Source organism: Neofelis nebulosa, chromosome 2 (assembly GCF_028018385.1).
Source record: "Neofelis nebulosa isolate mNeoNeb1 chromosome 2, mNeoNeb1.pri, whole genome shotgun sequence".
NCBI lineage: Eukaryota > Metazoa > Chordata > Mammalia > Carnivora > Felidae > Neofelis > Neofelis nebulosa.
The window spans coordinates 96034882-96057250 of NC_080783.1; the positions used below are offsets into that span (position 1 = coordinate 96034882).

General features: G+C 46.1%; 1 protein-coding gene across 4 annotated transcripts in view; it reads left to right on the top strand.

The window, feature by feature from the left end:
- The window catches only part of TMEM163 (transmembrane protein 163), a 263560-nt gene that overhangs the window by 214488 nt on the left and 26703 nt on the right, over positions 1-22369 (top strand). For 3 of the 4 annotated variants that reach the window (XM_058695108.1, XM_058695092.1, XM_058695103.1), the window contains exon 6: positions 15134-15245. In XM_058695108.1, coding sequence (XP_058551091.1) covers positions 15134-15245 — 112 coding nt within the window. Of the gene's footprint in view, positions 1-15133; positions 15246-17246; positions 17405-22369 lie in introns of all 4 variants that reach the window. The other variant, XR_009251633.1, reaches the window with a different exon arrangement.

The window sequence follows — 22369 nt, forward strand, 5'->3', positions numbered from 1 at the left end:
AACAAACAAAACTAATCCCTAGATGCCCCTTTGAGGCTGGGTGTTAGTCAGCTGTGATGAATGTTAGCTCTGTATTTGTTTGCTGAACTCAAGGCTGATTGCCTTGCCTAACTGCTTCCTTTGACCATTTGCCAGGTCGTAATGTTTATCGGCACCTCTCCTGCACTTGTCTCGACCACCTCCTAGCCTAGCTTTATCCCAGTTCAGAGACAATAACCTTCTTGTTTCCAAATCAGTACTATCCAAGAAAGCTTTCTGTGATGATGGAAATGTTCTAAATCTGCACTCTCCAACATGATAACCAAGAGCCATATGTGGCTACTGAGCATTTGAAATGTGGCTAGTCAAATGAACTGAGTTTTCACTTTTGTTACTTATAAATTTAAATGGCCACACATATGTTTAAATGTGAAAAATACTATTTTTAAAAAAAAGATCAGGGGATGGGGAGGGATCACCTCACTGAACAGGTGATATTTGAGCACAAGTATGATGCAAGTGAGGGAATGAGAGGGAGTGCAGCGTGAGCAAAAGTCCTGAGGTAGGAGCATGTTCCATGTGCTAGAGGAGAAGGGCAGAGACTGGAGCAAAGTGAGAAAAGGGGAGAGCGGTAAAGGTGAGGGCAGAGGAGTCCGCTTCATCCACTTGGTTTGGTTAAGTTTGGCTGGCTGGGAAGAGGTGGAAAAGATCTTCCTCTTATCAGGGCACATCAGGTCGTGGTGGCTCTCATCTGCCAGGCTAGCAGGCAGTGTGAGGCAGTGCAGGGGCCCTGTGTTCTCCTAGAGAAGAGCTACCCAAAGTCCAGATCGGGCAGACCAAGTTCTCCTGAGCTGATATGTGATAACTATCACACATCTGACAAAGGTCCTCCCCCAGATCAGGATTTATTGCCTCCCCTAATTGCCTTTGAATCCTAAAACTAATCCTGTGGCTTTCACCACATCCCAACCTGGGCTTAGAGAATTAGAAGGGGTTTGGTAGTGTCAGGCTGCCCCGGGAGAGGTGGAGCATGGCTGGGAACACTGAGCTCTGCTACTATTTCTCTGATGTCTTTGGGGGGAATCACCTGCTCTTTCCTAGCCTCAGTTTTCCCATCTGCAGCCCAGATCAGATGGTCTTTAAGTCCTCTTCCAGCTTTAATGCTCTTTCATTTTAAGAGTATGTTATACGGTGTGCTCTCCCTTGTCGGGTGGTGGTCCAGATTTGGGGGGCTGGCTGTGGTGATGCTGGGGCGTGTCTCAATGACTCAGTCTCTTAGATAAGACGGGATTAGTCTTGGTGTAGACTAATGAGTGGGGTGGAAAGCTTTTTGTATCACTGAAGTCTATCAGATTCTTGGAATTCATCCTGAAGAGATTTATTCCATTGAGTTAAAGCATTGCTTTTCACATTTGGAGATCAAGGAAGTAGGAAAATTACAGAGGCATTACTAGCTCTTGGAAAAACTATTTATTTTAATAGGCTGATGGACTATTGGCCTTTGTCACATGTGGTCTGAAAGACAGAGTCTGTGTTGAAAGCAGGCTAAGGTAGCTTCTGCTAAGCTGTCCTGAAGTTTGGGTTGGGAGATCATGGACAAGAGGAGCTCAGCAACCGTGGTGATGGGCATGGGGAGTGTTCTTGCCATCAAGCCTCTATGTCCCACAGCCCTGGCTGGCAGGGAACAGAGGGATATGTTCAGGTCCATCCCATGTCTGTCTGATATCTTGGAGCATGAGTGTGAGGGTCAAGCCTCCCAGAATTTCAGTCTTGTTCTCACCGATGTCTTGCTTCCCTCCAACAGTCCAGGTAAACAGCTGGTGCTCAAGAACACTCCCTGGGTGGTACATCTTCCCACTCCAAGGTACATCCCAGCATCCTGTTTGACCATTAGAGAACCAGTCAGCCTAGCCTCTTTATGTATCCCCTCTACCCCCAAAATGCCTTTCCTAAGTTAGGTTTTTAACACCACGCTCTTGGCTTTCCCTGAGGGTTCCCAGTGGCTATGTGGATAAACATTTCTGTGTCTTCCATAAAATGGCTTGTAAAAGACTGCTGATTATGATTTTGACATCCCTTTGTATACTACAGTATGTTTTTAAGAATTTTTAATTGAATGGGAGCGCCTGGGTGGCTCAGTCGGTTAAGCACCCGACTTCAGTTCAGGTCATGATCTCACGGTCCGTGAGTTCTAGCCCCATGTTGGGCTCTGTGCTGTCAGTTCTGAGCCTGGAGCCTGCTTCAGATTCTGCGTCTGCCTCTCTCTCTTCCCCTCCCCTGCTCACACTCTGTCTCTCTCTATCAAAAAATGAATAAACGTTAAAAAAAATTAAAAAATTTTAATTGAAGTATACTCCGTATATAATAATTTCAGGTGTACAAAATAGTGATTCAACAATTAAATACATTACAAATGCTCACCACAGTAAGTGTAGTTACCGTCTGTCACCATACAATATTATTACGATATTAGTGACTATATTCCATATGCTGGTCTTTTCATTCTTATGACTTATTTATTTTATAACTGGAAGTTTGTACCTCTTAATCCCCTTTACCTATTTGGCCCATTTCTCCCCATCCCTCTCCCCGCTGGCAGCCACCAATTTGTTTTCTGTACTTATGAATTGGTTTGTTTTTGTTATTGTTGTTTTGATCATTTATTTTGTAGATTCCACATGTAAGTGAAATCATATAGTATTTGTATTTCTTTGCCTTATTTCACTTAACATAATGCCCCCCTCTACGTTCATCTGTATTGTTGCAAATGGAACAATTTCATTATTTTTTATGGTTGAGTAATATTCCATTATATTCCAGTATATATACCACCTTCTTTGGCCACCTGTCTGTTGATGGACATTTGTGTTGCTTCCATACCTTGGCTATTGTAAATCATGCTGAAATAAACATGGGGAGCATGTCTCTTTTTAAGTTAGTGTTTTTGTTTTCTTTGGGTAAATGCCCAGTAGTAGAAGTACTCAATCATATGGTAGTTCTATTTTTCATCTGGGGTGGGGGGGAGCTTCTGTACTATTTTCCATGGTGGCTGCACCAGTTTACATTCCCACCAACAGTGCATGAGGATTCTTTTTCTTTACATCCTCACCAGCGTTTACTTTCTTGTGGTTTTGATACTAGTCATTCTGATTGGTCTGGGGTCATATCACAAAAACTTTTTCTTACATTGGGGTAGATACTGAGGTAGATGAGAAAGGATCTCTCCTCTTAGTGAGGTTGTAGGAGGGAGAGACATTGTCAGAAGTAAGTGCAAGGCCGTGTCACGGGACCCATGTGAACCTGGTACAGAGGGAGGGGGCGTGGAGTGCAAGTGTTAGTTCTTAGAGTGTGAGTTGTCAGGAAACACTTACTAGAGGAGGAAACACTTGAGATAAGTCTATAAAAAGGAGTGTTGACTCATTCAGACAGTGCAAATACATCATTCGGAAATTCATGAGACTGGAAGTCAGACCCTTTGGGCCCATGTTCTACTACTGACCTCTCTAAGCCTCTGATTTAATCTTCATAATGACTATGCTTTGATATCTGTCTTCAGACTCACATTATGATAATGAACATTATGTACATTATGATAATCTTCATAAGCTAAATTATGTAAATATTAGTAAGGATCACCTAAGGATCCCTGAGATAAATTGCTTTTTAATTTTTTTAATGTTTAAAATTTGTTTAAAGTTTATTTATTTATTTTGAGAGAGACATGGCATGAGCACGGGAGGAGCAGAGAGAAAGAGGGGGAGAGAGAATCCCAAGCAGGCTCCACACTGTCAGTGCAGATCCTGATGCAGGGCTTGAACTCATGAAACCGTGAGATTATGACCCGAGCCGAAATCAAGAGTCAGATGATCAAGAGATTGAGCCACCCAGATGCCCTGATGAATTGCTTTTTAAAAAAATATAGTTGTATTGAAATATAATGTACATACAGTAAAATTCGCCCATAGGATTTGGTGGGTTTTGATGCATATAAGTCACAGAACTACCAACACCATGAAAATATAGAATATTTTTGTCACTCCAAAAGTTCCATTATGCATTTCTGAGGGTATTAATTACCCCCTGTCCTTAACCATTGAACTGCTTTCTGTCAGTGTAGTTTTCCTTTTCTAGAATGTGATAGAAGTGAAATAATAAATTTAGTCCCTCATGCCTGCTTTCTTTCACTTAGCATAATGCTTTTGCAGTGCAGCCATGTTCTTGCTGAATGTGTTAGTTCATTTTCACTGCTGACTAGTATGCCATTGTAGGCACACATCCCAGTTTATCCATTCACCAGTTGTTGGACATCTGAGTTGCTTTCAGTTTTTTGACACTATGAAAATAGTAGCTTAGGACACTGGTGTACAGGCTTTTGTGTGGACATAAGCTTTTGTTTCTCTTGGTAAATACCAATGAATTTCTGAGTCCTATGGTAAGTCTCCATTTATAAGGAATGGCCAGTCTGTTTATACAAAGTGATATATATTCCTACCAGCAGCATATGAGAATTCCATTCACCCCACATCTTCACCGTTGAGGGTATTACCTCTTTTTAATTTTACTGCTTCTAATGCGTGTGTATGTAGTCATATCTCAGTGGTTTCAATTTACATTTCTGCATTGACTGATGATCTTGGCTATCTTTTCATGTGCTTATTAGCTAGTCATATATCTTGTTTGGTGAAATGTTTATCCATATCTTTTGCTCGTTTAAGAAAAAACTGAGTCATCTGTTTTCTTAGGGAGTTGTAGAAATTCTTAATATATTCTGGATACAAGTCCTTTGACAAATATGTTTGCAAATGTTTTTTCCTTCATTTTCTTAATAGTGTCTTTCAAGCAGCAAAAGTTGTTAATATTTTTGGTTAGGTAAAAATATCTCAGTGTAGATTTGGTTTTGTTGCTTTTAGGAGTAAGTTCAAGTGTCTTTCATAGGTTTAAAATTAATTGTTGTTTCTAATTGTCCTTTGCCCACTTTTCTGTTAGTTTTTTGGACTTTTTTTAGAGATTTCTAAGAACTGTTTATATATTAGGGAGGTTAACCGTTTGTGATAATATTTTTTTTCCTACTGTGTATTTGTGTATAACATATCCCCTGCATATGTTTTACTTTTTGTGTAGTAAAGTATATCAATTTTTTGTAGCTTTGAGATGGTTATAAAAGGCTTGCAGCATGACAAGGTCATAAAGAGGCTTGCCAGCATGGACATAATCCAGGTATCATTTACCTTTAATATATTTTTGTCCATGGCTTATGAGTGAGTAGCTATTTTTTTTTAACCTTTTTGCCCTGATCTTCTATTAATTAAATAAAGATTCAGCTGTGAGAAACCATGGGGCCCACTGCCTTTAACAGTGAAAACTGAATACCTAACCAGGAGAAGGCTATCACCCTGTTTAACAGAGTCCACAGTTCAGTAAAACATGAGCGAGATTGACGACACCATAGAGGAGACACTCTGGTACATGTTACAGCTGGGAACAAATCCAGGTCCCGCCATTAGCTGAGTGACCCTGAGCAAGTCATTTAGCCTCTGTGCATCTGTTTCTCCACGTCAGATTCCCACGTGGCTGGGCTATGAGAATTAAATGCGACATGACTGGTATGGCTATGCTTTGAAAGAAGTCAGTGGCGGCACATACCTGCGTGGGTTGCAGTTTCTCATCATTAGCCATATCTGCTCTGGCTTCCTGACCTTTGGGAAGGGATCCTCTCAGAAACTCCTTTTTATATACATTCAGGACTTTCTCAGTCCGCGTGGGAGAGGCTGTAACAAAATACCATAGATTTGGGGACTTGAACAACAGGAATTTATTTCTCATGATTCCGGAGCCTGGAACTCCAAGGTCAAGGTGCCAACAGGAACAGAGTTTGGTGAGGGATCTCTCCTTAGATGACAAACAGCTTGCCTTTTCACAAGGGGCTCACCTGGCCCTTCCTCAGGGCATGTAGGTAGAGCAAGAGAGATGTCCTCCTCTTTTTAGAAGGGGACAGATCCCATCATGAGGGCCTCATTTTCATGGCCTCATCTAACTCTAATTACCTCCCAAAGGCCTCATCTCACAACCATTGCATTGGGGTTAGGGGCTCAACATACACATTTTGGGGGAACACAGTCCGTAACAGGGACTGATGTGTCAAGCAAGCTGATGACTACTTCTCTGTGGCATTATGTGGAGAGAGGAGAGCCAGGTGGGCTTGGGTGGGGAAATTACAGAGGATTTCTAGGATGTTGAAAGCTGGTTTTGGGAAAGGGAGTTTGGCAGGTCTATGCTAGCCTAGGTCCTAGGGTTTACTTTTTTCTGAGGCAGATCAGTGCAGCAGTGGTGAACAAAACCTCCTAGTTCTGGGGGAGGCTTTGAGATGGCCACAATCTCTGTTCTCCCAGACTTTAAGAAAGCGGTTTTTCCTTCAGAGCTGATCCTGGAAGCAGAGGGTGGTTGGTAGAAATAATCCACGGACAGGAAAAGCCTGAGTTTTACATATTGGCTTCTCCACATTTAAATATAGCATTTACTCTGTGACAGCATTAGTTTGCAGTCTCCTTGGAAGCTTCCCAGGTGTAATCTGAAACCGTCCCCCATAAGTGGAGGGCAGAGACAAACCAAAGAGAGACAGCCCACTCCAGATAGGTAGGTGGCAGGTGTGATAAGCAAGGGGACTTAAAAGGCTTGTCTTGGGCGGCTGCAAGACGAGTAATTTCTGCTTGCCAGAATCTTAAAAGTTTATATAGAGGTTATAACTGCATTCAGTCACATACGTTGTCCAGACAGCCTCAACACCACATTTCTGTCTCAAGGCTGTATCCCTGGAGCACCTTTTAGGAATGGGAGGGTGGGGTGGCGGAGACAAGTGGAACTCACATTCCAAGGACAGAGGAGGGGGTGGGGAACCTCCAAGTGTTCAGGTCCAGTTTACAGGCCAGCTGGTGGTCATGTGTTCTTGATGACCTCCTCCAACATTTCAGCCCTCATGACCGGCTTTTACAATCTTACATGCCCCTGTTCCACCGTTCTCTCTGATTGGTCAAGCAAGGGGGCCCATTGGCTTGGGAGTGGCTCATTTGGCAGCTCTTTGGCAGATGCCACAGCAACCATGCAGGCATGTGCAAGAGAAAAAACAAGTAAGACAGTGATTCCCATAATCAGGTGACAGCTTTTTCCACCAAGAGCCCCATGATTCAAACAATTTAGTAAGTCCCCTAGGCTGGGCATCACATCACTCGGTATTCACTTGTACCATCATGTGATTTAATAAAGATGACACAATAGCAGACTCATCAGATACGAACAGAGAACCTTCTGTTCAGATAATCGTGCAGTAGTAATGTCCAAGGCTATCCAATTTTGGAGGATAGCTTTCTCATTACCGACATTTCAATAAGGACAGGACTTTTGGCTATCAATTAAGGATTGCTGGGTGGCTATAACCTATCCCTAGGCCAGTAGAAGGAACAAAGATGGCAGTCAAATGATTGTACCAGTGGGAAAGAAAAAAATGCCCACCTAGCTTTGAGGATGGGGAGGTTGGCAGCTTTAGAAACTTGACCTGGTGGTGTATGCCCTATGTGTTTGCTGGGGGACGCAGCACTGTCAGGTATGAGGATGATGGATTGGGGGCGAGATGTGACACACCAGACCCCCATCTTTGCCCCTCTTTCAGTGGTGCATGCATCAGGGCAACAGGATCTCGGTGGAGATTAATTCTACCTTACCCCAGGGTTTGAAGTAACTCACCCGCCTTGGCAGACATCCCACTGCAAATTTCAGTAGGTAACTCCTTTTCCCTGACGTGAGAGGGCTTGGTGTTCTCTCAGTGTTGATCCACAGCGAGAGTCAGGGCAGTGGCTCTTAACGGCAGCTTCCATACCTTTATGGTATTGGGGGCCTCGGCAGGGGTCCCTGGTCTGGCATATGGCATTACAGACCCTCCTGATTGCTCATTTAAATGTATTAAGACCTGAGACAGTACTTTAGTCCACCCGGTTGCGGTGGTTTTACTTGTTAGTAATTTAGTCTGCTCCTTTAATACTCTATTTTCCTTTATACCAACCCTGCTACTTATGGGTTATAGGGGAGGTGGAACCTGCATTCAGTGTCATGTTCTTTTGCCTGGTCTTGCTTGTTATGACGTTTGAAATGTGACCCCTCCTGATCACTGTCTGTTCAACAAGGGTGTCCATACATGGTACTTAGCTTTTTAAATCCCCTAAAGGAGCAGCCTGATTTGCACAGTGACATGGGAAAGCTTAGGGCAGGTTCAGTGTCTGCCCAAACCAGGGCATATTTAGAACCCTCACTCAGAGGGAGGGGACCCGTTTAATCAATTTGCCACCCTCACCGGTTGAGAGCTCTGGTAGTTGGCCTTGGACTCCTTTGGCAGTTGCCTTGGGTGTTTAGAATACACATGACACGCTGTTACAGCAATATCCAAGTCACTGTGTTTCAAGTGTCGTTTGGCATCCTTGGCAATATGCCATCTCATGACATTGTGTTGGCCACTCTCTATGTACCCAGTGTTCTTTTGGTATCTATTGAAGGGTCTGTTTCTGGGGCTCGTTCTGGGATAGGGCATCAGCTTCTTTTTTTTTTTTTTTTTAATTTTTTAGGGCATCAGCTTCTTGATTGTCAGAGGTATCCAATGCCTTATTAGCCAGGATGTAGAAAATAGCAAGGACTGCCTTAGGCTCTTGCAGGCAGACCAAATGCCCCTCCATACATACTGATCCCACAAGGGTCTACTTATGATTCATCCATCCCTTGGTTTCTCACTGTCTAAGCCATAGGTTAATTTCTTTAGGACAGCCCAACTGTCAGTGCCGAGGGTTAATAGCTAGGTTTCACGGATAGCTCTGGGCAGCCAAGTGGCTGTTGCAGTTGATTCCTTCTGGAGAGGCTCCATCTGGAGGAATGCTATACACAGTGCTAGGAGCAATTGCTCTGTGGGGGTATATCAGGGATTGTCCCCTTCCAGATCTGGGACCCAAAATCCTAGGGGCACTTTCTCCTTTGTTGTCTCTGCCACATGTTGTGGTATGACTCATACCTTCTGGAGTCATAGACACATCTTACTCAAATGGTAGCTCTCGATGGGAGATGCCCAGAGCTTTCATCTGTGTCATTAATATTCTTGCCTTCTCAAACATGACTTGCTGCTCTAATCTCCAGTCCCATATGTGCCCTTTCTTTACCAGGTGGCATGAGAGAGAGGGGCACTGTGCCAGGTGGGGAATATAAATCATCTAAAAACTCCAGATCCCTACCAAGGCTTGTATCTCTTTCACACTCCTAGGGGATGAACAGGCTGGTGTCTTATCAGTCACAGCTTCTGAGACAATGAGAATCTTACTTGACCAAACAACTCCTTGAACCTTATTGCGGCACCTTGGCCTTGAGTTTTCTGTGGGTTCACTGCCCATTTTCCCCCTTGCAGATACTCTAGCGAAGCCTGCACAGTGCCTGCAGCAAAGGCAGTCTTCACATGTTAACGTTAGATCATCAGTGTCATGGGCCTGTTTTACCGATAGGGGGAAAGGAGACACAGGGACAGGTCTCAAGTTACCATCCCATGACATATTGTGGGGCTATGCAGGTAGCCTTGGGGGAGTACTTGAAAAGTTCATTATTGTCCCTTCCACATGAGGGAAAATGGATCTTAGTTATCGGAAACCGTTACTAGTCAGAATCTTTTCTATGAATCTCCTTGACGATGAAGTACTTTTGCAGGAACACTTTTTGTCAAAGCATCAGAATAAAATCTGAAAATGACAAAAGACTTAAAAATGTCCAAGGTTAAAGATTTGAAGAAAATTCATTAAAACATAATTAAGAGAATGTGGTTATTTTTATGACATACATTTTGAAATTATGACTGACGGTGTTTTACCAGGACATACCAGATTTTTAGAAATTTCAAACAAATATGCCTAAAGGAAGTTTAGCAGCATTCATATTTGACAATGCTTCCCAAGAAATTTAACATACCAAATAAGCCTAATTAGTTCAACATCTTCCTTTCATAAGGAGAACATACATCTTTTTTTTTTTTTTTATAAAATTTATTGTCAAATTGGTTTCCATACAACACCCAGTGCTCATCCCAACAGGTGCCCTCCTCAATGCCCATCACCCACTTTCCCCTCCCCGTTTCCCCCCATCAACCCTCAGTTTGTTCTCAGTATTTAAGAGTCTCTTATGGTTTGCCTCCTTCCCTCTCTGTAACTATTTCCTCCTTCCCCTCCCCTCCTGGTCTTCTGTTGAGTTTCTCAGGATTTACATAGGTGTGAAAACATGGTATCTGTCTTTCTCTGCCTGACTTATTTCACTTAGCATAACACTCTCCAGTTCCATCCACATTGCTACAAATGGCCAGATTTCATTCAAGAACATGTATCTTTTGAAATATTCTGGGGACCCTCTGGAATATTCCAAAATTTTTTCATAGTTAAGATTTCATTGAGAATTTGATTTTGGGGAAGCTTGTAAAAAATACCCAAAGGTTTAAAAACACTTGATTAAATAGGATCACAGGTCACGGTGAAATAATACTTAGTTATCTATTTAACCAAAGTGACAAAGACTTCAAAGGCAAATGCAGAAAGTTACACAGTTGTAAAAAACACACTCCCTTTTTGTCAGAAACGCAGTTTTGTTAAGTAATCAAAGACATGATAGAGATAACATGAAGCACAGGAAATTATTTTGACAAAACAACCTTTTTTTTTTTTTTTCCTGGATAGATTACTTAAAAGGTAAATAAAAACTTCATAATCTCATCAAAAGAAGACCAATAGTGCAAGAAAACTGTCCTTTTAGCAGATGAAAGAAAACTATGTTTTAGTTTTATGTTATTTAGTTCTATGTTATTTAGTTCATGTTTGTTATTAAAGCTTATTTTTCTTGAAGCCAATTAAATAGGGCTCCTTTACAGAATAATTTTGTCAGTACCCTCTGGAGGTATAAAAACAACACACACACATAACATAGATCCATAGACATACATAAACATACAGATATAAATAGAGACCCCATCACTTTCATTCTGAAACCTGATGGAGGCTGATGACTAGATTTGGGACAAAGAAATTCCTCTAGCAGTCTGTACTTAAAAATCCTCTTTCCCCCTTTTCCTCCTCAGTTTCTGTGAGGATTCTTGTGGTTATCTCCTGGGGTGCTTACATTTCAAAGGCAAGATAAGATTTACAACTTAAAGGGACTGAGAAAGAATGCACGTTTTCTCCTAGGAGTGTTTTAATTGCCATTTAAAATTTTCCTTTCTATTAAAGGTTGATGGCATGGGGCTCTTTGGTCTGTTTCCTCACCAGTTACCACCACATCCTCCTCTTCATTCTCCTCACTTTACCAGAGATTCCACTGCTTAGCATCCTAACAAGGCTTTGTCACAAGAGCCTAGATCTTCACCCAAGGTCCTTGCACCCTCCTAGCTTTGCCAAAGGGCATACTAAGGTCTCCGGCTGTTTATCCTGCTCTCCCACCTTGTTGGCCAGCCCTGAAGCCAGCAGAATATCGGACCACTGCATGTCCTTCTCTAACCTCAGCTGTTCCTCCAACTCCAACCTGAACTCCAGCCTCTAGTTGGGCATCAGTGTCCAGCCGAACTGCCCACAGTCGAGGCCAGCACACTGTGGCACCATTTGTTTCTCTTTGCTCGGTGTCCTTTGTGCGGTTCCTCAGATGAGTGCATTGAAACAACAGGTATTTCTGGGCCACCTCCGCTCTCACATAGTTGTCCACAAGCATCTAATATATGGGCCATCTCTCCCCACATAGAAATTGATGGCCAATTTAGGATTTACCCTGCAGATGCCTCATTCCTGGCTGGCTCACCAGCTGTTAGTTCACAAGCTCCTCAGGGCTTCCCAGGTGTAATCTGAACCTGGCCCCCATGCATTGAGGGCAGGAAGAGATAGAAGAAAGAGGAAGAGCACTTCAGATTGGTAGGTGGCAGGTTCTATTAGCAAGTGAACTTATATATGAGGCTTGTCTTGGGTGGCCACAAGATAAGCAGATTTCCATAAACCTGTACACCAGATCTCAAACGTTTATATATAGAGGTTTTAACTAGGTTCAGACACATACCCAGTCCAGACAGCCCCAACACCACATTTCTGTTTCAAGGCTATATCCTTGGGACAGCTTCTGGCAGTGGGGAAGGCAAGTGGAACTCACATTCTAAGGACAGAGTGGGGGGTGGGGAGCTTCCAGTTGCCCGGTCCAGCTTGCAGGTCACCTGGCAGTACGTCTTCTTGCTGACCTTCTTCAGCAGCCAGGCACTGTTTTAAACACTTTGAAGCATCCTTCTGAAGTAGTATTTCGGGTTCAATCAGAGAACTGGAACCACTCTAAATTGTACAGAATAGGGATTTATTGCAGGGATGAGACTTTGCAGGGTGGTTGGGGGCTGCAGAAAAAGCATCTGTCAGGCTGTTGTCCTTGAAGTCAGCAGGGCTGCCTGGAAGGAAGGAAATGTGGGCGCAGAGCAAAGCAGAGCAAGGACAACTGGTACTGGAAGATGGACTGGAACTGCATTTGACCCCTATTGGCCTAGCCTCAGAGACACGGGATCTGTAGCAGAAGCTTTGACAAGCCACTGTGGGTCCCACTAATAGTTTTTCCTCTATTTACATTTCATTGTGCATACTTTTTTTCTGGGTAACAAGTTCGCTACGTTTCTTTTACAGCAATGCTTAGCATAGTTTGGGGCTCATCATTAGCACTTAGTGTGGCTGTTTGGTGGAATCAGTTAGTGCATGGATAATGTGCTTGGGCCCTTTAACACCAATTGCTACCTTTTATTGCACATTATCTGCTACCCCATGGAAGAGAGAATTGAGATTTGAGAGTTCGGGCTTGTTTCCCCAGTAAGCAGTGAAGTCCAGATTTGAGCAAAGGTCTGCTGGTGCATCACTGCCCTTCAGCCAAGCCCCTGTTCAGCAGTGAGCCCCCTGGGTTTAGCAGACCCAGGAGAGGACTGCCAAAGCCATAGTGGCTCTTCTAAAGATGCACCTGGGGGGAGGGCACCCCAGCTCTTTGGGACTCAGATGGGGTGAATGCAGACTTTCTCTCCTGGGAATTTAGAGATGAGGGCTTTGTCAACAGAGAGATTGAATGGAATCAGAAAGGCTTCAGGTATGAGGAGAACAAAGTGAGAATTCAGCCTCTGAATTTGGGGTCTCAGTGTGCTTGATTATGTCATTCTCCCAACTTAGGCTTTCTGAAGCCTGTCAGCAGCTGGGTCTACATTGACATGTGATTCCTTAATCACAGTTGCATTATGTCCTGTGGGTGCCAACACCCATGATTAGAATGAGTCCCTGCACAAAGGGTGATGGGATTTGGAGATCCTTGCCCCACCCTTATCCTCATTCCCTGTTGACCTTGCTTTGTCACCTCATCCACAGCAGGGACTTGGGATCTGCCAAGAGGTTAAGTTTGGCACAGTCATTACTGATAGATAATTTGAGGAGGTAAAATAATAATAATTCAGTGAGGTGATTATTTTAAATAAATTTAAAATTTGAAATAACTTTAGATATATAGAAGAGTCACAAAGATATTACAGAGAGTTCCTGTATACCCTTCATCCAGCCTCCCTGGAGGTTAATATCTCACATAGATTACTAGGGCACATTTGCCCAAACTATGAGATTACCGAAACTGTTAATAAAATTCCAGGCTCCATTCCATTTTCCCCAGCTTTTCCACTTAATATCCTTTTTCTTTTTAGGGATCCCATCCAGGACACCATGTTGGATTTAGTCCTCCTTCTCTCCCTAGTCTCCAATTAGTTTCTTTTGGTTGTTCCTTGTCTTTCAAGACCTTGACATGTGTGAAGAGTAGTGGTCAGGCATTTTGTAGACTGTGCCTCAGTTTGTTTGGTGTTTTTCAAGATTCAGCTGAGGTTATGGATTTTTGGGTAGAACACTAAGACGTGTTCTCATGATGTCACATCAGGAAGCACATGGTATTGGCATAACTTATTAATGGGTTTATTAATGCCAGGCTTCTCCACTGAAAGGTTACTATTTTCCCCTTTTCATGCCCTATTTGTTAGATACCCATCATGAGCCCAGCCCACACTCAGGGAGGAGGGAATTAAGCTGCACCTCCCAGAAGTATTTGCAAAGGATCTGGGCACCTAAGTTAAAATCAACCACTGTCGATTAGTATTGTGGGGGAGATGCTTTCATGCCTTGCAGATATCATGTTTCCAGGGAGGTGACTTTTCAAATGACTTTATTTAGTTTCAAAACTGGGAAAACAGGCTGTCTTCCTTCTTCCCAGCTTTCTGTTGCTAGGTTAGTGAATTTAGATAATAAGATGCTTAAGGAATCCTATTTCTTTGTGTATATGTAATGCTTTATCACATTCTGCTGGAAGTTGCATTTTAATATTGGAGAGAGTCTGGAGGCTGAGTCTCATGGCAGTGACGCATGGGAGCTCCAGGCTGAGGAGCTCAGTGGACCGTAATGTCATGAGATAGTGGTGCCTGCCTTTGTGTGTGTGACTCATTCATTTGCTTGCAAAGCGAAGGTAAAAACTTATAGGAAGTGCTAAGATAACGTCAATAGCAGACTATATTTTTAGATGCCTTTTCCCCACCTTGAGGGCTATATTTGAACTTCTAATTGCATTGTGTGAATTTAAGGCTAAAACATGGTTCTAGGTAGCTTCAGCCATAATTGACCCTGTGGCCAATTCAGTCAGCTCTGTGTTGAAGTGTTCTTAGTCCAGTGGTGTACTTACATGTTCCCCTATTCTCCAGCTGCTTTTTGAATTACTTGTGAAAAACCCCACATAGCACATGCTGATTTTAGCATTTTGACCAATTCTGTTATTGATCAGTGATTGCCAAACACTTTGGCAGAATAGCATGAAGGGGAATATCCTGAAGGAAAAGAAATACTTAATGTCTAAGGAAATATAAATCTGGATTGTTTTTGATCATCTTTTCCAATTCCCAGTGACACAGGTAACTGAGGTATGAGAATAAGCAACATACTCCCACCTGGTGGCAGCATACTCGCCTGATTATTTGTTCTGGGAACAAAGCTGATCTTTAAGGCAAGTGGTTTGCAGATAATCTGCTCTAGCAGGAGGTGAACTGTTGAAATCTGGAACTTTTCTCTTCTAGGATGACTTCCTATTCAGCGTCTCCATTTTAAGTGGGATCCTTTGCAGCATCTTGGCTGTGTTGAAGTTTATGCTGGGGAAGGTTCTGACCAGCAGAGCACTCATAACAGATGGTGAGTAAGGCCAATGTGCCTGATTTTTGGGGGCTGAGCTCCCAGTGAGGGAAGCTACTATTCAGTTGCTTGTCCTGTACAAGAGCTCAACAATTTGGAATCTATTCCTCACCATCCTCCCCTCCCCAGGCTGTTTAATGACTCTCAGAATTCCCATATTAGGGCAGATATCTGGTACCCTGGGAATTTAATAAACTTCATGAGTCACCTCCACTCGGACCTCTTAACAGGGTAGATTGGGGCTTCCCAGTCTGTGGTGTTTGTTAAAAATACAGATTCCAGAGCCAGACCCCAGGAAGTCATATTTACACCAGCGCCCCAGCCCGTTCGATGCACACTGAGATTTGGTGCTGCCTCCATGGCCAGTCCAAGGGGCCAGGATCCCACGTCACACCAGGGAAGATGGACCCTGTCGTGTCTAGCGCTCCTACATGACATTCTGAACACCAGCTTTCCAGTCTTCCTCAAGTGCCACTTCCTGCAGGGCCTGGTGTTTGCTTCTGGACTTGGAACGTGCCACCTTTCTCCTGGGCTGCGGAGGCCGTTTGCCCATATGAAACCCAAGCTTTTTAAGCAGTAAAAGCGGTTTAAAATAGCAGAAGGATCAGCAACTGGCACTGAACCCTCCTCTTTGCTGTTCTGTGTTCAGCAATGTGAGGGACGCTGTGTGTGCAACCCAGGTGGCCCAACCTGGCTTCTCAAGCTCCCAGGTGAATCCCAGGGCAGGCTGGGGGCGGGCAGGGTTCGGCCCACATCAGGCCCTGTGTTTGCTGCTGTTAGAACATGATGCTGCAGTAGCAAGGGACCACCTGGGTTTTACAGAGTTCTTTTGTGCCTGGCACTGTGCTAAGTGCCACGTTAGCTGTGGAAACCACCTCCTAACACAGGATCAGAATCACCTCTTTCAGGTTTCTGTCCCATTGTTGTGAAGGGTCCTGGCTCCCAGAAGTGGAGTTGCAAATTAGATAACCTCTCTGAGATACATGAATTGATTTCTCCCAGAGCCGGATCTGAAGAACTTGTGGTTCAGTCACATGAGAATGTCTGAGGCCACAGCCTGGACCAGTCTTCTGAGGTCTCTGTCACCCACTGAGACACTGTGGCTTTATAGGCGCTTTACATTAAGCTGAGCCTAGTATATGGTCCCATAAGACCCTGGCCCATATGGGTGTCCTTCTCTCTCTGGGGGCACACCCAGAATCTGAGCAGGAGTGGTCTTTCTCTGTGATCTTTGTGGTCTGGTGTTTTGTAACCTGAGAAAGAAAATGCCTTGTGTAGACACGGAGTCTTTCTCTACTCCGGGATGAAAGCACAGGGTGTGCTTGGCTGAGAGCTAAAGGCTGTATGGGCATCAGGCAGGGGTTTGGGTGTGGGTTCTCCAGCCACCTTTGAGGTTCCTTTATGTTGCTCTGAGGGACACCACCCTGACAGGGCCCTGTAGGCCCAAACAGGGCAGAGGCCTGACTGGACCTGGCTGGACCCTGGCTTCTCCAGTGGCGGTTCTGTGCCTCCTTCTCTGTGTCTCTTTACCTGGAAAATGAGGGGCAAAGGAGGCAGGTGTGGGGCAGGCTGGGCCGGTCAGCACAGCTTTCCAGGCTCCCAGTGGTACGTTCTCACCTGGGGCTCTTCTTCCAGTCTTGAGCTGGGCACCTAAGTCACAAAGCCCCCTGGCTTGCAGAGCATCAGCATTTTATCTGTTTACTTGACTGCAGTGGAGACACAGGCAGTGTTTCCCCAGAAGCCTGAGTGTGGACCCAGCAGTCAGACCCGCCCTCCCACCCCCCCACCATGATCCTGGAGCTTGACCCCTTCTTCTCAGAATAAGGGGCCCTCTGCCTTGAGTGATAGTTTTACTTAAAGTTAGATATTCCAGATACTGAGTTTCTGTTTAGGCTTCATTGTCCTTCTAAACTCCCACCATTTTATAAGGTGTATCAAGAAGACCACAATGATAAGTATGTTGTTTTTTTTTTTTAAGTTTATTTTTATTTATTTTGCAAGCAAGCAGGGGAAGGGCAGAGAAAGAATCCCAAGCAGACTCTGCACTGTCAGCACAGAGCCCAATGAGGGGCTCGAACTCAGGAACCATGAGACCATAACCTGAGCCGGAACCAGGAGTCAGATGCTTAACCAACTGAGCCACCCAGGTGCCCCCATAAGTATGTTTTTTAAAATTTTCACTTCTGACTCTTTAATTTTTACACACAAAACCAACTACACACAAGCAGTCTTGCACCAGGGAGGGGTCATGACAAAGAGAAGTGGACAGTTTGAGTGATAACTGTTCCACCAACAGGTAGAAGCTGGGGGGGGGGGGGTGCATTCCTGGGCAGAGGGGATGGTATGGGGAGAGAGCCTGGGGTACCTGAAGGGTGCAGGGGGAAGGGGCACAGGTCAGATCCTGCAGGACCTCAGATCCACAGGATTCTGGATGTTTTGTTAAATATTTATCAGAGGAGGTGACATGATGGATGTTTTCTAAAGAGTCCTCTGGCTGTCAGGGTGGAGGACAGAGTGAAGGGAAGGAGATCTGCAGCAGGGAGAAGTCTCTGGGGAGCCAAGGGGGTGGCAGCAGCTGGGGACGGAGGAGGGCAGAGGGCTGGAGGATGGGGGGAATTGAAATGGTGATAGTATTTGTAAAATGGGCTGGGCTCCTAGTTGAATTGCCCATGGGGTTGGTGAGAGACACACATACAGAAGGACAGAGAGCACTGTTGCAAAGTGCAGAGTAGCCAGTTCCTCATCCCAAGCCTGTTACCCATAAGTGGCCCCTGGGGGGTCGGCGAGCTCTACAGTCTCTTGCTTGGTGGGAGCACCAGCCGACTGTGCAGCAGTAATTACAGCCTCCTGCTAACTGGATCATCTGGGGTCCCAGTTTTGCTCATTTATTGATTAGCAGATCTTAGGGAACTGTGTGTAACTATCTCCTTTCTGTTCTTCCATCCCTTTGGGAGGCAGGGGCAGAGTGGGGTTCAGGAGCCATGCCTATCTTTACTGTCAGGGGCTTTTCCGAGGGGCTGGTTCTGGAGGGCATCCTTTGTGGTTGCCTGGGAGTGCCCTTCCCATGTCTGGCCAAAGGCTGGGGGCAAGCCCGGAGCTTCTCTCCCAAGAGGGAAGTAAGTTCTGGTGCAGGAAGGGTGGGCAGGCCTCCTCTGTCACCTGGAGTGGTGGCCCTTCCCACGTTGGAGCTGTGTGTGAACTGGGTCGGGCTGACTCCACCAGATCCTTTGTCGCTGGGTTGTGTCCTTACAGCCAGAGAGCGGATCTTTAGGAAAAGGGGGACAACAGAGTGTGGGCAAATTCTGGAATTTCCCACTCTTGCCACACAGTGCAATAAATCTTATTTGGTTTTGTTGCTTTGAATATTCAGTCAACATGAGATTGTTCCTGTCAGGACTAGGCTGAAGTTGGCTTTGTGTTATTTAAGGGGGTGCCTGGGTGGCTCAGTTGGTTAAGTGTCCAACTTCAGCTCAGGTCATGATCTCACGGTTTGTGGGTTCGATCCCTGTATCAGGCTCTGTGCTGACAGCTCAGAGCCTGGAGCCTGCTTCGGAATCTGTGTCTCCCTCTCTCTCAAAATAAACATTAAGGTAGAATGACTTTGTGCAGCAAGTTAATAGTACAAATCAAACAGAGGAAGATTGTGGAAAGGTGCCTGGGGGAGGTTCCAAGCTAGGGGCCAGCAGGGACAGATGGAAACCTGAGTTGAGGGGCCTGGGCCAACTGTCCTCATTCCCTCAAGATCTAGAACACCAAGAGGCTATGATGGCTTTCAAACACATGAAAAACTTTAATTAGAATTTTCTGCATAAAATTAATGTTTTTAATTCTGCAGACTCTTACCTAGTCATTAAGGTCAGAGCTTCTTAATATTTTTTTAAAGATAGAGACAGCGAGCAGGGGAGTGGCAGAGGAAGAGGGAGACACAGAACCTAAAGCAGGCTCCAGGCTCTGAGCTGTCAGCACAGAGTCCGACGTGGGGCTCCAACTCATGAACCATGACCTGAGCTGAAGTCAGACACTCAACTGACTAAGCCACCCAGCTGCTCCAGAGCCTCTACTTAAAGCCTCTGATGTTATTTTGCATTTTTAATGTGATAATAGCATTTACGCTTCACAACAGCTCTGGTTTTAACCAAGGGGTCAGGAACAAGCTGTGAGCCTGGGTGGGGGGACCCAGCAGTGAGTGACCACTGGGCCTTGTGTGCTGCATGCACCTGGCCAGCATTACTGTGAGCTCCGGGTTCATGTGAAATGATTGGCTGCAAAGGCGCTCAATTCAGAAGGATGTGGCAGGGCAAAGAGGGGATTGTCCCCTAGTCCCTGGTGCTTGTCCCAGTGTTCTTGTGCAGGCTTACAGAGGTGGGGCTGAACTGCGTCGGGCTCTGCCCTAAGCAAAGGTGAGCAGAGCCAAGCAAGTTGGAAGCTGCTCCCAGAAGGTGTAAGTGAGGGGAGACTCAGTGAATTCACTAGCTGTGTACTAGCTGCTTGCGTGGGTTGGGCCTCAGCAGAGCAAGGTGACTTGGTGGAGCTGAGCGGACACCTAGTGGCTGACTGGGGGACTCTCACTGTTCTCTGCATCTTCTCTGAGCTCCACCTGCTTCTCTGAGGGCTCCAGGGGCTCACCTGTGCCCCTGATAAAGATGGAGCGGGGAGCAGATGAATCCAGTGTGCCCTGGGGCAGTGGTCAGCTCCTCCCTGTCTCCCCCTTTCTTCTAGCCACCCTGAAACAAAATTCCCCCAACTTTGAGAAAGCCCAAGATGTTAACTGCAGCCCAGGTAGCCTGTGTCCTTGCATTAAAAAGGACAGGAAGATGCAAGGGACAGCTGGAGGCAAGAGGGTCAATGTGTGCTTCTCATAATAGGAAGGGGAAATGGGATCTTGATGGATCAGTGGACAGGAAGGAAATTCTGCTTCTCCAGATCTGCTGTTTGCCTACTTCACGAGGGGTGAGGCACCACTGAGGATGTGATTTTAGAGGGCAACATCATGGGCTAACCAAAGAGGGAGGGAGGGCCCGGGTGCTCCACATGCCAGGGCCCGGGATGGACTCAGCTGGCACAAAGCTTCCCACTGCCGTGACAAAGGGCTACAGGTGGGCCGTGATGCTTTTAAAACATAGGGTTTAGAAGCGTCTGCTACAGGCGCTGCATGGACAGTGGAGATGGAAAGGATGGTGAGCCCATTTCTTCATGGTCTAAAGGTAGATGAGCACAGAGAAGCATAGATGACAACCACACAGAGGCCACACTGACGTGGGGAAGCCAGGAGGCAAAATGGGGTGGGGCCTGCTCTCTCTAGGGCATCTAGAGCTAGCTCTTGCGCTGGCTGGCCATCAGAAGAGACCTCTGGTGAAGGGTGGAGGTGCTCACTGTGGGTGGCAGGCAGGGATGGCCTGGCTAGACATGGGAGTGCAGGCAGAGCCTTCCCTAGCTCCAGGCTGCCAGCAAGTCCTGGCCTCTGTGTCCTCATAGTTCCCTGGCCTGGCCTTTGGAGGATGTGGCCCCCGGATGGGGGGAAGGTGGAGGTGTTTGCCTTTTCCAGTCCCCATCACCTTTATTCAGGTGAAATTGAGTTGGCAGCATTCTCCAGGCATGACCCTTGAGCAAGCTTGGAAGGGAGTGGGGAAGCTGAGTCTCCAGGGAGCCTCTGACTATCCCTCTGCCTTGCGGGAACAAAATCTCTGCCTGAGCTCCCAACCTCCCCTCTCAGGTGGGGAGCCGGGGCGTCTCTCTAGCACTCTAACCACAGGCCCTGCCTGGGATGGCTTCCTCTCTCAGGACAGCTGAGTCCAGCTGCTGCTAAGTAGGAGCCCTCTTGGCACAGCCCAGGCCATGTTCCATGCCTTCCTTCCCTCCTCTCCTCCATCTATTAACTCATTGATTAATGCAGTAATCACCTCAGCTTCTGTTCTGGGACTTGGAATATATCAAGAGAGAAAACCCCTGTCCTTAAGCTTATATCTGTAACAAGAAAAAAAGTACAAATACCATCTTTGGAAGGGAAGAGCTCTGCAGAAGGTTGATAACAGCACGAATGAGAAGGTAGGAGAGGAGGGATGGGTATGGAGGAATCACTTTCAGGCGCTGAGAGTTCAGGCTGGGAAGGAGGCAGCATGAGACACCCCAGAAAGAGGGGTACAGGCTGACAGTGATGAGTCTAGAGGCTCTGGGGGATGCCGGGGCTGGCTGATGCAGGTGGTAGTGTGGTTGGAGCACAATGCACTGGGAGGTCCGTGTGTGTGATGGGGGAGAGGTGGCTGGGGTTGCTCATGTCAGCCTTGCAGAGTTTGAATGCTATTCAGAATTGGGCAGCTTTTCGATTGGAGGCCTTCAGCTGCTGTGTGGGGAGGAGGGAAGCAGGGAAGATGCTGAGAGGCTATTGCAGGGGTGCAGTCAAGGGGCAGGTGCGCAGGGGTGGTGAGAGGTAGACTTTGGGAGGTAACAGCTGGAAAGAATCACTTGACTGGTCAGACTTGATATTTTGGGTGTGAGCGATGTTAAGGACGGGGTCCTAGATTTTTGGACTAGGTGGATGGTGGCACCATATATAGAGAAGGTAGCAAGAGGGCCAGGTGTTTGGGTGCAAAAATTGAGATTTCGCTTCAACCATATTCAGTTGGAGATGCTTAGGGGTGGGTTTCCAGCTCAGCAGAAGGTCAGAACAAAGAGAGCACATGGAGAGGGCACAGGCAGAGGAGGGGTTCCCACAACTGCACCGGGGAAGGGGGCGCCCCCAGGGGAGAGGAGAAGGATCCAGCAGTAGGATGGGAAAGGGATGGGTGGAGGGCAGAGAGGAGAGCCAGCCCTGTGAAGCAGAGCACAGGTTATGATCCCTGGAAGGCGGCAGCCTGGTCACTGATGACCTCGCCACAGTGGAGCCGGAGGAGGAAGGGTGACTGGAGCAGGAGCCGTGGCAGGGAGACAGCTCTTCCAGGAGTTGTGTGAAGGGCAGCAGAGCTGAGGTTGTGGTGGAGGTGGCATGGGGTTCAGGAAGGAGTCTGAGAAGGGGGATGTGAGGTTTCTTCCAGGAAGGATGCTTCAGGAGCAGGGACAGAGATGAAGTTGGCTCTATGCAGGGACAGCAGCTTCGGACAGTGGGTGGTGGGTTGGTGTTGGGAAAA